General features: G+C 31.5%; 1 protein-coding gene across 2 annotated transcripts in view; it reads left to right on the top strand.

Annotated features, from left to right (window-relative positions):
• LOC114871303 (protein crumbs) overlaps positions 1–12,808 on the top strand; it is a 36,953-nt gene that overhangs the window by 13,488 nt on the left and 10,657 nt on the right. For both annotated transcript variants that reach the window (XM_029177034.2, XM_029177033.2), the window contains exons 2-3: positions 11,271–11,641; positions 12,086–12,266. In XM_029177034.2, coding sequence (XP_029032867.2) covers positions 11,271–11,641; positions 12,086–12,266 — 552 coding nt within the window. The remainder of the gene's footprint in view (positions 1–11,270; positions 11,642–12,085; positions 12,267–12,808) is intronic.

Genomic DNA, 12,808 nt, shown 5'->3' with positions numbered 1-12,808 from the left:
TTTTTTTAGAGTTAATCACTTTGGTAAATGGGTAGCTCGATTGGTACTTAGGATTAAAGTATCTTATTGCATTCGCATTTTAAAATTTCTTGTAGAACTTTAAGATATTGTTTAGGTATACTAGCATATGTTAGATATGGAAATTTACCTTTGAACGTGTATATTATATTGTCTACTGGTTGAAAATTTCTATTTTTTTATTATTTCTTACACAACGCATACCGTGTACGTAATCGATGAAAGCTTTTCAAAATTCCTTGCTGATGTAACGGGACGTGTAAGAATTTTTTTTATATTCTTCAGTATCATCAGTGATAAAGATCTTTGTCTAATTTGCGTTATTTCATGCTTTCCTAGTCATACGGTTATGCATTAATCATCCAATGTAACAGTAACCGAGGTAATTTCTATGCAAGTATTTATGGAAGGTCTTTGAATGTTATTACTAGGAGTATATAGGAAGTTAATTATTCTCGTAGAAAAAAAAAGGATTCATTAACTTCATTAAATGATTGTGCGCAGCATTTAAAAGATTTCTGGTTGCAATTTTCAATTAGATCATACTGTCGACATGCATGCCGGTTAACACGTTAATAATGGACACTTGTGAGACATATTAAAATTCTAATTACTAATAATTATAATTTTTAAGTTTCAAATTTCAAGTGTTTCATTTAATAATATTTACATAATACAGATTATAACAGAAAAATAATATCTTTCTATTATTTTCTTTTATTTATTGAACTATATAAAGCTAAATGTATAATTTTTGAAGGAACAGTTTAAATTTAGAAAATGAAAATAATATGAAATGAAAAATTGAATTACAATTGGGGCTCTCTCCGTGATCCGCCGTCCGAGAGTTAAAAGGTCGAGGGTTAATTAAAAAAAAAAAAAAAAAAAAATGAGTATGTATGCTAAGAGCAAACAATTAACGGATACGGATACTTTTGTATACACACTCCATTTTATTACGAATATAAATAAATTTCTGATTTTTTAAAAAATTGTTAAGGAAGTTACTTCTACCTCGTAATTCGAGTAGAATGTATTTCACAATTGCACGTCATTTCCATTTTATGCATAGATAAAATCGTCGGACAAAATTAATTGTTAACTAACGGACATGCTTTCGGTGAAAGTTTCTTTAGAATTTCGAAATGTTCATTGAATGGAAAAATTACAATCCTCTAGTAACCAGGAAAACAAAAAAAGGAAGAATTCCTATAATTTAACATACTTTCTCAGTTTCTGTCCAGTTCAAATGAATTAATTATAAAATATATACATAACTTTGTGCTTGTGTAATAAACTTTTTAGAATAGCATTAAAATAAAAAATAAAATTGTAATGGATATGACAAAATTTTGATGAAAATTGTCTAACAGTAGTGAAGTTCATTGTTCCTCGAAATCGCACCCATTAATTAAACGAAGAACAGTGAATTACAAAGCCTGAAAAGATAATAAGTACAGTGCGAATGTAATTCATTTCCAATGATTTTTCCATGTAGGGCAATATGAAATATCTCATCGTCGAACACCTTTTTCATTTCTTTTTCCTTTTAGCGTGGCTCTTTCACACGTCGATAGGTGTCCATCCGCTGTGTTACGCAATCGATGCATGTCAATCAAGGTGCGTTCACTCGCAGGGAAATTGTGTACGCAGGGTAAAGTTCAGCGCTCGCGATCGCAAGCACTTTTCTACGAGAGAATGCGATTGGAAATGCAGTTAGCCGTCATTATGCTCGTAGAATCAAATTGCGGTATTCTCTCGATCTGATCTACCGAACACCAGTTCTGTCCCCTCTATTTCTACATCACTGGTTCTCTGTTCTATCCATCAATTTCTCTCTTTCTCCGTTCCATGCAATTTGGACAAGCTATATCTTCAAAACATGTATTTTTTTATTATTATTTCATTTGTGCATGATTCTGGTTTTTTAAATATTTTTGCAATGCATAAGGATTCCAGGACGCACACGTTGCGTCGTCAAATATATTTCCACAAATAGTATAGGACGCATATGGTGCGTCGTCAATAATATTTCCATTAATTGCATAAGATCATACAAATGAGAGATTTAATTTTGACAGGGTCAAATTTGGAACACCCTGTACGCTTATTCCTCTATGTTCCTTCGCCGACAATTCCCCTCTTCCCTCTGAACGGTTCTGCTTTATCCTGCCGTCTAGTCGTCGTGAGAACCACTGTTGAAATGAATGAGATCCATTCAACGATCCGCAGGGCCGATCCTGGCAACCGGTACGCCGGCGTAATTCGATAGGAATGCATTTTCTTACAACGAAACAGGCGTAACCCGGAAGGTGAAATGAAACGTTCTACCTGGCAGCTGGTTTCCTTGAAAATTCGTGACTTCGGTCAATGCCGATACACAAGGTCATTTTCCTGTATTGGTATTGCGTAAAATTGTGTAATTCAAGGTTTGGTGTCAGGAGACTTAAATCAGATGAAATTTAAGATTTTTTTTTTCAATTAACGTATTTGAGGTTTGCGACACACCATGTGCGTCATATACTGGGTATGGAAATATAATTGACGACGCACCGTATGCGTCATATACTGGGTATGGAAATATAATTAACGACGCACCAGTTGCGTCCTATGTTGTCTATGAAGTCCTGAACTATTTTCACATGCTAACAAAGTCCCTTATTTTTTATGATAAAAGAGTTTTTCCTTTGAATAGCTAAAAAGAGTACTGTTTTTATTGTACGTATTTTATTATTTTTCATTCAAAATTATACAATTTTCAAGTCGCATCAGTTTTCCAAGATATAGTGCGCGTTTAGTAGTATTTAAGTGCTAATTACTTTCAATTCGTCCTAGTTCTTAATTGATCGTTAATTCAATAATTAAATCGTGAAAAATGAAGAAATAGAGGAAAGTGAGTACGAGAACGAAAATTCGTAGCACGGAAAAGAGCACATTCTTATTGGATGAATCAACAATTTTCCTGTGAAAGAGCCTGAAGGCGGAGGATCAGCGAGCCGTGGGAACCGCTTACTTTGAGTCGGCAAAACGGGCTTGATTTCCATCATAACTACTTGTCCTACTATTACACAACTTTCAGCACTGTTTAGGTATTGTTTATACAAACAATCAGTTAATCACGTCGCTGTCTTAATAGATAATTTAAACATTTTAATTGACGAGTTTGTAATTAACAATAGTAGCTCTAATATATTCTTATGTGCTAAATAACGATGTCAAATATTTCCCTTTCTTTTGAAGGTACAGAACATTTGTAATAAAAACATCCAATTTTTTTTATTATTCTACGTGGGTGTTGATGTTTAAATATTGAATTAAGGTATTTGAAAAATGGATGCTTAACGAGATATGTACATCGTTCAGACATGAAAGGCTGCATTTTACCATGTATATGTACCGTCTTTCGAAGTAAAAGGGTTAAATTCTATAGTACATGGGTAGAGCAAGAGATTGCATCAAACAGAAAGTGCATATATCGAATAGTGGGCGTAAATGGACGGGACTATATCGAAACACGTTCGTAAAGTGAACACGTGTGAACGAAGATGAAACGATTGCTGCTGATCTTCGAAAATGTTGAAAATTATCCTCTAAATAAAAAAATAAGAAATAATTTTTATTTTAAAATAATTTCGTTCTATTTATTATTTATGATCATGCAAATGTTATTTATAAGATCATTTGGAGCACATTGGCATTCAAATTGAAAATAAAAATGCGGAATGTTAATTAACGTTTAAACACGCTTGAAAAATCTCTTCTAATTACCTCTGCAAAAGCTATTCTTACGTTATTAGGAAGTTTCACACAATAATTAAAATTATTCAGCAGAACGTATTAATTAAAGTTATTTCAGAGTTTCAGACTCGAATGAAACATCCTTGTATATAATACGAGGATTAAAATTGTCAAGAAGTTTGAACGTTTTTGTTTACTGACTCGATTGAGCGTTGCCTGCATATGACAGCCGTTTACATTTCAATAAGTACGACTTCAAAAACAGAAATCCTTTTAAAAGGTGTCGTCGAGTGTGTAAAATCGAGATCGGTCGACAACGAACACGTAACTTTAAAATACTTCACTTTTGTTTTTTAAATTTTATTTTACACACAATTTACTATCAACAGTAGTGGAATACTTCTGTTAATGAATTTTCTGTTCAAGCTTTTATCATTTTTGAAAGGTATAATTCATCATAAATTGCAACGGGTAACTCTGGTATACTCGCTTTCACGTAACACAATGCCAATTGTACAAAGACAATTTGTCAATAGCATTTCCGTTTCATTCTCACCGATGCAAATGCGTTACTATGAATTACGTGTTTGCGTAAATTAAAAAACTACGTTGCTTTCACGCAAAAACAAAGTGCAGTTCTTTTGTTACAAGCGCAATGTTCTCCATGTATGTACGTTGACATCTCATCCCTAGAAATAAACTTTTCCTTCCATAATTGGCTCTTTAGATTCTACGAATCCTAAGTAAGACACGAGGTTAACTGGTTTGAGAACAACAAACAGTCTGCGTTCAATGCTGCTTATCTGAGATCTAGGTATGCTATAATAGATGACGCACCTTATGCGTCTTACGCTGTGTATGCAATGTACTGGATGACGCACCGTATGCGTCCTCTATGTAATCAATGCAATGCAATCCCTGACGTACCGTATGCGTCTTCTATCTAATCAATGCAATGCAATCCATGATGCACCTGATGCGTCCCGTACATTATCAATGTAATAAACTCCATAAAAGTCTTGTAGAATAGTTACATTATCAGTAATATAATATAATAGAAACACTGTTTAAAAATTAAAATGATTTAACGCTAGTAAAAAGCCTAACTTCAATTTTAGCTTCTGAAGATCCGGCCTTGTATTAGCTAAGCAGACTAAAGGAAACCTTGATTCGTTTATTCTTCTAGTAATTTCCAATGGAAAGCGGTCGGGTCGAATTGTTTAACACATCTAAATGCAGGGTACACCATAATCAGAGAATGCTTTTCGGTTCAGTGACACGTGGGAATTCAACGACTACATTGAGACTATAAATGGCTGGAAACCAGCTACGAGAATTCTTTGCATCTATTGCAAAACTTAGAACGTGAGTCATAGAAGCTATAACTCGTTTCTCGGTGATAACCACACGCGATGTTTTCTATGGTCGTTTAATTCCCATCAAAATTATTGTATTTTGAATTCCATTTTCTTTCTTTAACCCTTGAACAGCAAAGTCCGGGTCAATCGAGACTCAAACTTACAAAAGTTAAATGTGATAGAATTTCATATATTGTAGGAATAATTTTTAAAAGAAAATAATATGAAATACAAAATTAATTTAAAATTGGGACTCTCTCTATGGTCCCCCATCCGAGAGTTAACTATCCTTAATGATATTCCATTTATCTTTCAACAAATCATTGTGTTGCTGAAAGTTACATTTTGTGATTCATAAATTTTTTCCTAAGTATTATTACACATACTCGAATCATGCCTAATTATGTTTCATCACTTTCATTGAATACCTCTCTAAATAATTTTATTTTTTCCCAATTTTTCTTTTCAATGAATATTCAACCCCTTCGATTCGCCACACCTGTAATTATTTAACAAAATTATTTATAATTGGTTAAAATCATTTCCCAAAAGCGATGACAGATCCTCGCAGAATTTAATGCGTCATCCAGGAAGTGAACGATAGTCATCGTGTGAAATACAGTTATAGCCAAAAATGATAGATGAGGTACACTATATGTATATTCTTAGAAGTTATTTTTACCTCCATAACGAAGCTATTATAATAAAATTAATACTGTCCGTGGTTCTTATGAATAAGTTGGATGACTAAAGCTTTCAGACAGGAATGACAAATTGTGAGGGAGAGACACGAGCAAAAAGTAATACTAGATAAGGCAGTGGTTTGTTAGTCAAACAACGCACGCGACTACCGTATGCATTGTAGGATCGAGTGTGCGCCACGATAAACGGTGTTTATTAGAATTCCCAGCAGGATGTTCGTGCTTCTTAATAAAATTAACAGCCGTGTTACGCAACGATAACGAAAAGCGTTCGTAGATGGAACGCAAATTCGTTAATTACGTGCTAAAATTGTAAATCTGTAAAAAAAAATAGCAAACATTCTGTAAAAACGTTGCAGAATTTTAAATGAAACATTCAGTTCCTAATGAATTAGACGTAGCAAAAAATGTTCTTCGTTTCTTTAATCTTACGTAAAATTCAAGATTAAATTGAAAATTGAAAAAAGAATAGTTATATATTATTTTTATTAACAGCAGAGTTTAAATTAACTAAAATTTGGTTTTCGAGAAATTATTATAATTTGAATAGAATTTAGATGTTTTTTGATTTGTCAGAAAGAATTATTCATGTCAACTAAGTAAATTAAACATACAGTTACAATAGAATTTTTATTAGCACCCAAATTCCCACTGTATGAATATTCTGTTTGTAATTTGATTATTCGAACATCGTCGTATTTTTAGCATGTCACGATGTATTTCTTATTCAAACAGAGGCATTATTCGTATTTTTAATTACCATACTTACCCCATTCAATGTACAACGAATTTCACCATGTATGTAGATACATATACCGTATTACCATTTAGAAATGCTAAACCTGTAGACGTATAAAAGCAATTTATCTAAAATTGAATAAGTACACTTAATGTACTAAAGTTCTAAGATTCTAAGATTCTAAGATTCTAAGATTCTAAGATTCTAAGATTCTAGGATTCTAAGATTCTAAAATTCTAACATTCTAAAATTCTCAAATTCTCAAATTTGCAAATTCTCAACAATGATTAATACACATCTTCTTAGATCAGATATGTTTTGGTTTACCGTTAGCTATTACTTAATCCACTCTTCTTGCTTCAGTTACTATCGTTGCATCTAAATACAGCACTAGTGCTTTGCATCTATTACTTTACAAACATCGGTATCCCGGGTAAGCAGCTTCTCAACGAAGCAACAAAGAAACTTTTACCAAGTTAACAAAGGCGTGGCAAGACTCACCAAGCTGTTGAGTCATATTATTGAAGTCATAGGTGAATACCGACAGGTATTTTCCACGTGAAAGAAGTCTATGAATCCACTTTCATATTCAAAATACCTTAGCTTATTTCAATGAACCTTCGAATGCTGTGGCATAGACATTGGAGTAACTGGATAGACTTATCCTGAACCCTTTGAAATACCAACTGCTTCTCCCACCAGAAATTATTGTAATAAATAATAATTTACTGTTATATAATATAATAATTGAATTGGTTATTTTGATAATAGGTCATCTCCACTCTTTTTAACTCAATTAACCCTTGAAAATCGGAGCCTGGGTCAATCGTGACCCAGGTCTATCAAAAGTAAACAAAGATGCTTCTACATTACCATTACATTACAAAAGAAAAGTTTTTAATTTCTTGATGAAAATGGATCAACTGACCCTTCTTAACGCATCTCCTCTCCAGTTGCATTGCTGACGGAAACTAAATGTTAAAAAATTCAAAATTATTTAAATAAAAAATTTATAGTTTTGTAATGTACTTATTCCTCTAATATTTTTATAATATTAAATTTAATGACGTCGCAATTACTATGCTTTCACGAGTTACGCTGAACAACTGTTGTATATTCTTTCCTAACAAAAAGGAATTCCTCCAAAGATCGACGTAGCAAACGAATCGTGAAATTTTACACAGTCTGTCTGACCGTTATGCTTTCTAACAGTAAACTCCTTTCTAATGTACCATGTGCATACATCATTTTCTTTTTTATCTTGTGAATATTATGCACGAATCACAGATGAATTAACTTAAAGTAGCTGCTTAACAAGTTCACTCTGAGACACTATCGTTACCCTCCGTTCAAGAATTGTCTAATTAAAAGATGAATTATTGTGTGTTTTTTAAAGAATAATATCAGGTTTGAAGAGCAATTAAAAATTATCAAATTAGTAATCTGAGAATTACTACAATTATTCTTGTACTTCCTGCTTATGATAATTCAGTATTCTTTGAATATATTTTAGCAGAATAAGAAATATACACCATTTTGCATGAATATCAGAATTTTTAGTCAACTTAAGAATTGCTTTGGAACTGCTTTTTAGCAATTTAGTATTTTAGAATGAGTTATTTATTGTTTAATGAAATATTAATATATTGACTGTCAGGGAGTTATAAGTGACTTCCTAATAAAAAATACATGAACTTCGTAGCATATTATGTTACATAGTGGTTTTGCAACATAATGCAACAAGAAATTAAAAAAAAAAAAAAAAAAAAAGAATTATAATTACCTATAATAATTTTTTATTGTCACGAGTAATAGAGATTAATTTCAATTTTAAAAGTTATATTATCATTTACAGGTACTTTATTTTAATCCTATTGTGTGCTAAATATTTTCACATAATGTAATGGTAATTACAATTATCATTAACATCATTATGTGATATCTTGGGGTAAATGTTAATTCAATTACACGCTGCACGTATAAGTGGAAACGGTTTATACAAGTTTGTATCAGGACAACAACGGAACAACCGGAAGTACTATCCCCTTCTTCTTTCACGACCAATATGGTGACGTGTCTGGTTTTGCAGGCTCGAGTTCAACGAATGACTCGATAGAAAGACGTTCTGTTTCATTCGCTATGCCGGCGTTCAAGTCTCCTTTGATCGCGAAAGAACGAAGCAAGATTTAGTCGGTTTTTTAAAGATTTATCTTAATATTATCCAGTTTTTCAATGATACATTTGTTTAGTAATTTGATTACTTCATCAAAAATGAATTGGAATAAATATAAACATTCCTCAGCTCATGAAATCTTAATAGAAATAAATATTTGGACCGTAATAAATTTCTAGTTAAATTGTTGAAAGTTAAAGATGAGAAAGCTATTTTACAATTTCTCCTTCTGCTAACTTTCAGAGTTGACAAATACTTTGACCATTTGTGGAATATCATCACATATGGTGATTTCTCCACATACATATTTGTCATTTTGATAGAAAACAACTTTTCTTTATTAAAAATCCGAAATTACAATCGTTTTCTTTTGAATACTTTCTGGCATGTAGAATAAAGTCATTACAGTAATTAAGCGTAATACCTAATTAAATCAGGAAATGTTTAAAAAATCACGTAATGTGCATAAAACTTAGAAAACAAGAATGGAAAAGAATATTCAAATTAAAAGTCTCTAAATTATGCACGGAGAGGTCAGAGATCCAACTCCACCATACAAGGATTAATAAAATAAATCCTGTATGAAAAACATTTATTTCTCAGTTTCGACTTCTTTTCTTGTTACATTTCAACTTATAGCAGCAGTTACAATATACACACATGTTATACTACGTGAATCATCTGAAAAATTTACTTTATCTTCGTTGTTGATATTGGACAGAAAAGTGCCTAGGTATGACACAACACACTATGTTCAATTAACTTATCGCATGTCATTGCACAAGTATGTCACCTTACTTTATTTGACACAATTTTGTTTTTTTACCTTTAAACACAATTTGTAATATTTATAAGTTAATGAAATTTTGAGTACTTTAATTGCATAGCACAATTGTGAAACACATAAATCACGTCTAAAATTTCAGAACAACGTGTAGTATTATAACGAGTTAAATTATACAATTTAATCAGATTTTCGCCAACGTATAACCGTAATGTCCACTTTAAACGACAGTCTGCCACACAGCCTTACCAGAGCATGCAGATGCATCTCATGCATTATTTATTGGTCACCATCGATCCTGGTGTAGGTGCACTGCACTTCATCAACCGGCTTAAAAATCATGGATTATTATTATCCTTCTAATGTACGTTTATATAGTCAAAATAATGGAAGAGTGCAAAATTTGTCTATACATTACTCATCAAAAGTTACATTAATTATTTTGAAAATATCAAATTAAATAATAGTAATTTGAAAATCTTTGCAATAATATTTATTTGATTTTCTTTAAAAATAAAGTATAAATCGTTTAAATGATTTAGAGATAGGTTTTTATTTTTATACGTAAGGATTAAATAATTAATCGAATTTTACTGTTTAATAGTTATACGATTACCGTGATAGGAGTTGATGGTTTATGACGAGCATAGGAACCAGATCTTCAACACATGTCAATTGGAATACGTACATTATCTCCCCGAAGTTGCAAGCCACTAATGATAACAGAAATTAGGACAGACGTGTATTATACCCTATCGATCATGGTGTCTTCTATTTCCTGCTCTGAATCAATATCTATGTCCATTCGAATATTTGATCGTAAAAATTGCTGCTGGCGCTCATCAATAATTATTAGCATATATTAAGTTTGATTTATTAGGTGCCTTTGACGTTATCTCTTCCTAATTGCTAGTATCTCACAAATTGATTTGAATATTTTACCACGCCTCAATGATAGCGATTATTTTAATAATTGGAATTATCATAATTTCCAAGATATAAATTTTTAATTAAAAAGAAGGGGCATTAAATTAATTTGTACACCTGATAAAAATTCCGTTTTCCATTTTTCTTTAAATTTATTTAGAGAAGCAAAATTCTTGCCAGTGTTTGATTGTCAGTGTACCATTGTGCACCTCTCGTAGATTTAGATTACAACTGACCTAGTTATAGCGTCTTAGAGTCAATACAAATTTTTATCCTTATCATCAAACTACAAATGCTAATGCATTTATGACACACAGGAACGTGTGCTAAATAGGTATAATAAAGTAGAATAACATATTCAGAAGATACCAAATACATATATTAAAATTGACATAATAAAAAATAGTCATAACTTTTTAGTATATTCTTAAAAGAAATAATATTCTTAAAAAATATAATATACAAGGTGCTCAATGCAGCTGGGCAAAGTAATATTTTATTTTAAAAAGTAGAGAAAAACTTCATTAGTCAAAATTAAATGGCACTGGATGAATTATTACCTGACATATTCATCGATTCCAGAAGTGAAGACATTTCAGAAATGTCAAGATCATCTTCACTTTTCTAAACAGAGCTATATACTTCAAACTGATATATTATAAATGTTCCTTTACGATTTTTTTTATGTTATTTTTTGTCAGACTTTGAATGTCTTCGAATCGACCACTTATAATAATATGCGACAATCTAAAATAATAAAATTTAATTGAAACTTCCCTGCAAGTTTAAATAATTTCAAAATAATCAAAGATGATTGAAATTTCTGTTTCAGTACTTACTAGCTTGTTAGTAGTCACTGACGAAGCGCCGCAGGACATCAGACACAAAGAGTACGATGAACATCCCCGAGAAGCTTACTTCGACGGCTCCTCTTTCCTAAAATTGAGCTCGTTCGTGTCGGTACATAGGCACAGTGGTTTAAGCTTTCGAACCTGCGATGGTGGTCGACTTTTCATGCAGAAGTACAACGATGATTCGATCAGTCTCGAAGTGACTCCAGAAGGACTCCTCTTCGTGGCTATCGTTGATCAACAACGTTATAAAGCAAGACTTAACGCCAGGTTACTCAACAACGCTTGGAACAATGTTAATCTATTTTTTAGACTTGGCAATCTTACTTTAAACGCAGCAGGTCATACACAGGTAATTCATCTATTTTTAGTACAATTATTGAAATTATAATTTAGGTATATTACAATTAAAATGATAATGTAGGAAATAAAATTCTGGCTCGTTCGAAGTTTGAGAATGATCCGGATTCAGTTATTAATTGGAAGGGGAGGATAATTATGTTTAATTATGAAACAGAAGCGCTTATTTTCTTATTTATATCAAATTGGAATATTGGAAGGAATATTTTTTATGCCATATTTTCTTTTTTTGACGATGATTCGAAGCGTGGTCGGTTTGGCGGACCATGGAGAAAGCCTCAATTTTAATTCAATATATGAAACCCTTGCATTAAAAAATGATACATTTTATTATTTTATTTTATATAGCAATACAATGCAATTAAGCATTAAATAGTAAAAATAATCAATGAAGAGACTTCTAATCTTTGACGCAATGTTGATCTATTGTATTTAGGTAATTGCTAATGCCACGTACAACTCTGCGATTCTTACGCTTCCTGACTACGATATGAATGGTTCTCTCATTGTGGGAGAAGGATTCAGAGGATGCATTCTTCAAGGTCCTGGAATTCTTTTTAACGACTCTATCAATAACGGAGCTGTTTTTGGTCCCTGTCCTGTGGATAACAAAGGATGTAAGAATTTTTTATTTTCCTATTATAAATACCGTACAATTGAAAGACCGAATACCATACTATTGAAAAATAAAAATTATTAAACGATTCATTTTTAAAAGAATTAATTTCTCACATGCAAACATTATAAAACACATTATCTATTCCAAATTTCAAATTAATGTCTTTTAACGTTTTAAAATATTAATCGCATTAACTCTGACAGTTGCACGTTTTGCAAAATAAAAATGATAAAATTACTAATTTTCAAATTGTAAAATCAGTCAAAGAATAGTAGTATAAATATTAAAATTAAACACGTGACAATGGTCATTAATTAAAAGGAAAAAGTGAGTTCTTATCGAGCTTTTATTATTTCAAAAATACTTTTCAAATTTCGAGTCAAAATTCTGTTAAAAAACTAATATCAAATATCTACTAAACATCATTAAATAATTTATCATCCAGTATCGATAATAGTCTAATAACAATTCTTTGAAAAGTAATATAATTAGTAATTAGTATATAATTAAAACAGCTAGTAAACAGTAGCTTCAACAACG

The sequence above is a fragment of the Osmia bicornis genome, chromosome 12, assembly GCF_907164935.1.
Source record: "Osmia bicornis bicornis chromosome 12, iOsmBic2.1, whole genome shotgun sequence".
NCBI classification, from domain to species: Eukaryota; Metazoa; Arthropoda; class Insecta; order Hymenoptera; family Megachilidae; genus Osmia; species Osmia bicornis.
Note: the sequence above shows the minus strand (reverse complement) of the source record. Positions and strands in the feature narration are given on the sequence as shown.